The sequence below is a fragment of the Lottia gigantea genome (genome assembly GCF_000327385.1).
Source record: "Lottia gigantea unplaced genomic scaffold LOTGIsca_11, whole genome shotgun sequence".
Lineage (NCBI taxonomy): Eukaryota > Metazoa > Mollusca > Gastropoda > Lottiidae > Lottia > Lottia gigantea.
Genome location: NW_008707001.1, coordinates 2,108,250 through 2,112,646, shown reverse-complemented (window position 1 = coordinate 2,112,646; position 4,397 = coordinate 2,108,250). Strand labels below are relative to the sequence as shown.

At 37.9% G+C, this 4,397-nt stretch overlaps 1 protein-coding gene across 1 annotated transcript; it reads right to left on the bottom strand.

Annotated features, from left to right (window-relative positions):
* Nucleotides 1-1,455: 1,455 nt before the first annotated feature.
* Nucleotides 1,456-1,794, bottom strand: LOTGIDRAFT_69623 (hypothetical protein; the record flags this gene model as incomplete). Its single annotated transcript, XM_009047129.1, has 1 exon — nucleotides 1,456-1,794. A coding segment is annotated over one exon (339 nt), but the record flags the coding sequence as incomplete, so codon positions are not given.
* Between the last annotated feature and the right edge of the window lie 2,603 nt (nucleotides 1,795-4,397).

Sequence of the window (4,397 nt, the reverse complement as noted above, 5' to 3'; positions counted from 1 at the left end):
CACCACTAGCTTTTTTTTGTTATCACGATACGGATCGGAGAGAAGTGATGCTCACCTGGTGCCGATCTGCAACTCAGTTTGTTCACTAGGCATCCATGTCTCAGATGTTTCGGATATTTTTTTAGTTTAAAAAGATATAATTTAGATAATGAAGTCCACAGGCATTGTAGATATGTATGTAAGGTATCATATCAAATCCCCTTGCGACCATTGGATTGCAATTGCAAAACAGCCATCGTGTCGAAGCAATTGTATCTCGATACATATCGTATCACAGGTAATAATTTGCGATACAAATCGCATCACGGCCATTGTATCGTGATACATATTACATTGTAGCCTTTATATCGTGGTACCTATCGTACCGAAGGTAATTATTTGGGATACATATCGCATTGTACCGTGATACATATTAGATCCCAGTCATTGTATCGTGATACATATCGTATAACAGCCATTGCATCGTGATACATATTACATCGCCATCATTGTATCGTGATGCATATAGTATCGCAGTCATTGTATCGTGATACATATCGTATCACAGCCGTTGTATTTTGATACATATTACATCGCATTCATTGTATCGTGATACATATTGAATTGCAGCCATTGTATCTTTATACATGTCGTATCGCAGGTAATAATTTGCCATACATACCGCATCACGGCCATTGTAACTTGATACCTATCGTATCACAGCCATTGTATCGCGATACATACCGTATCACGGCCATTGTAACTTGATACATACCGTATCACAGCCATTGTATCACGATATATACCGTATCACAGCCATTGTATCGCGATATATACCGTATCACAGCCATTGTATCGCGATACATACAGTATCACAGCCATTGTGTCGCGATACATACCGTATCACAGCCATTGTATCGCGGAATCACCTACGGGTATGTCGTCTGGTGCCGAACTAGCTAGCAGATTGTGCTTGTACATTGATAGTTTTCTGTGTACAGAATGTAGTTCATCTGTATTTGTGTTTGCGATGCTATCGGAATGTGTTGCTGCCATATGTACTATACCACTGGTAATAAAAATAAGATAAGATCGTCTGTAAAGAGACATGTACGCATCTCACCTAAATACTTACTATGTATGTATTTATGACTGTCATTGTTGTATGTATTTTAATAACCGACAGATCAGAGATATATGTTTTATGGAAAAATCCTCAGATACCGGGCATTCTTCCGTTACCTGTGAGTCGGTGCACCATGTCGTAAGCATAACGAACAACCTGGATACCTGGTTTTGTGGGAACGAGCGAACATCACAAAGGCCAATGGGGAACATTGGAGACAAATGATGAATATTGGACTGACAAATTGGGAACATTGGAGACAAATGATAAATATTGGAGACATATGGTGAACATTGGAGAAAAATTATGAACACTGGAGACAAATGGGGAACATTGGAGACAAATGGTGAATACTGGAGACAAATGATGAACATTGGAGACAAATGGTGAACATTGGAAACAAATGGTGAACACTGGAGACAAATGATAAACACTGGAGACAAATGATAAACATTGGAGACAATTGGTGAACACTGGAGACAAATGATGAACATTGGAGACAAATGGTGAACATTGGAGACAAATGGTGAACACTGGAGACAAATGATGAACACTGGAGACAAATGATAAACACTGGAGACAAATGATAAACATTGGAGACAAATGGTGAACATTGGAGACAAATGGTGAACATTGGAGACAAATGATGAACATTGGGGACAAATGATAAACACTGGAGACAAATGATGAACATTGGGGACAAATGATAAACATTGGAGACAAATGGTGAACATTGGAGACAAATGATAAACACTGAAGACAAATGATGAACATTGGGGACAAATGATAAACATTGGGGACAAATGATAAACATTGGAGACAAATGGTGAACATTGGAGACAAATGATAAACACTGAAGACAAATGATGAACATTGGGGACAAATGGTGAACATTGGAGACAAATGATAAACACTGAAGACAAATGGTGAACATTGGAGACAAATGATAAACACTGAAGACAAATGATGAACATTGGAGACAAATGATGAACATTGGGGACAAATGATAAACATTGGGGACAAATGATAAACATTGGAGACAAATGGTGAACATTGGGGACAAATGATAAACACTGGAGACAAATGATAAACATTGGGGACAAATGATAAACATTGGAGACAAATGATGAACATTGGAGACAAATGATGAACATTGGGGACAAATGATAAACATTGGAGACAAATGATAAACACTGGAGATAAATGATGAACACTGGAGACAAATGGTGAACATTGGAGACAAATGGTGAACACTGGAGATAAATGATGAACACTGAAGACAAATGATCAACATTGGAGACAAATTATGAACATTGGAGACAAATGGTGAACACTGGAGACAAATGATGAACACTGGAGACAAATGATAAACACTGGAGACAAATGATAAACATTAGAGACAAATGGCGAGCATTGGAAACAAATGATAAACACTGGAGACAAATGGTGAACATTGGAGACAAATGATGAACACTGGAGAAAAATGATAAACACTGGAGATAAATGATGAACACTGGAGACAAATGGCGAGCATTGGAAACAAATGAGGAACATGAATGGATAAAAACATGAGAGATATCATCTTCACATGTCTAAATTAAGAAAACAGGGATGAGGGGCTGTTAGGAATCTATACACTTTATTGGCCAAACATCACATAAAGCAAAGGGGCGAAAGAGAGTGGACTTTGTCATTGTATTACATAGTCTGCGATACCAGCTTCTGCTAGAAGCGAACGTTAACTTGTCATCTACCGACCAAACATCATTGCATCATTTAAAAGTAGGACACTGTTTCTAGTAAATATCTTTATATTTGATATCTGTTATCTTCTCGAAAGATAAGAATGTTATTACAGAACATCTGTAAAATATAGGTCACCCCCGGGGCAGGAATTGGGGCACAACAGAAGTCAATATACCCTCAAATTTGAGATAGAGCAGCTGGTGTGAAGATAACATCCTTTCCCAGAGACATTGGAATTTAGGTCTGCAGTGGAAAACTTGTTAGATTACAATGGAGATAAAATATATTAGAAAAAAGAAGCGAAGTTGTAATCTATGGAATTGGTTGGCAAGAGATCATCTTATTGAATAAATAAATCAAGTAACGATCCGAACTGCAAAACTAAACATATTGGCAATACATTGCTAGTAGCTAATGAACTTTTCACATGAGGAAGTATATCAATCATAAGTGAGTAAATATTTCATAATGAAAAGTGGTATCAGGTGTCTAGAAGAGTAAGCATACCTTGCCAGGTGCCACACTCGTCATAGCTGCTTAACATACACAACAAACAAGCAAATAGTGTCTTGACTGGTAATGAATCAAACATCATTAACAAGTAAAACCCTAGTACCAATAGAACCGTTATTAAAAAGTATCACATATGAAAATTCAATGGCGGCACCAGCCTTCAGAGACAGGGGGTACAAATAGAGGGCAGACTGACTCAAATTTTGGCTACTCTGTTGTGGTGTCATCGTCGCAAGCCTCTCATAGAGCGTCTTAGAGGGTTCTCTCAAGAAGATATTTAGAAAAAATGAATTGATTTTGTGCATTATGTGCACTCCCAATGGCTGGAAAGGGTATAGCAAGGTAAATACAGTCACCGAAACCATACCTCAAAGGTCCTAAAGGTTGACAAGGGCAATTAAAAATTGTAAAATCCGCTAAAGACAAAATTTTGAGATGCAGGGGTCACACAGAAAGTGATTGCTATAAATTGTAATACTATAATTGTGATATTCAGTTTATGAACGTTCTCTTTCTGCTAATGGTTTTTAAATTCTAACTTTGTACTTATATTTTTTATTGGAAGGGAATCAGAATTAGCTGCACAACAATAACAAAATCTGTAAATATAACATGCCTAGAAAATGAATTTGCCATTTGTCTACTAATGTGATCGACTATAACCATACATCATTTGGAAAGTATTTAGTGGTACTATGTAGTAATGTGCCAGAATTAAAGAGACCGAAAAGAGGGGTGTTTTTTTACAATAAATAGAAAATGACAAACATCTGAACGAAAAACTGGAATACGTCCTACTTGTACCTCATTGGAGTAATAAAGACATGCGACGTCGTAAAGTGTGCAATGAGGGAAATTTTGCAAGGACAGCGGCATTAGCGTAGTCTTATTTTATTTCCAACTGTCAAAGGATCGGTTGAGGAAGCCTATGGCCTATCAAAACGACTAGACGCCTTTGTCGTGTTAGACCATCCGACCATCACTGACATAAGGGACGGGTGGGGGCAGAGGGGGCAGTGCCCCCCCCCCCCCC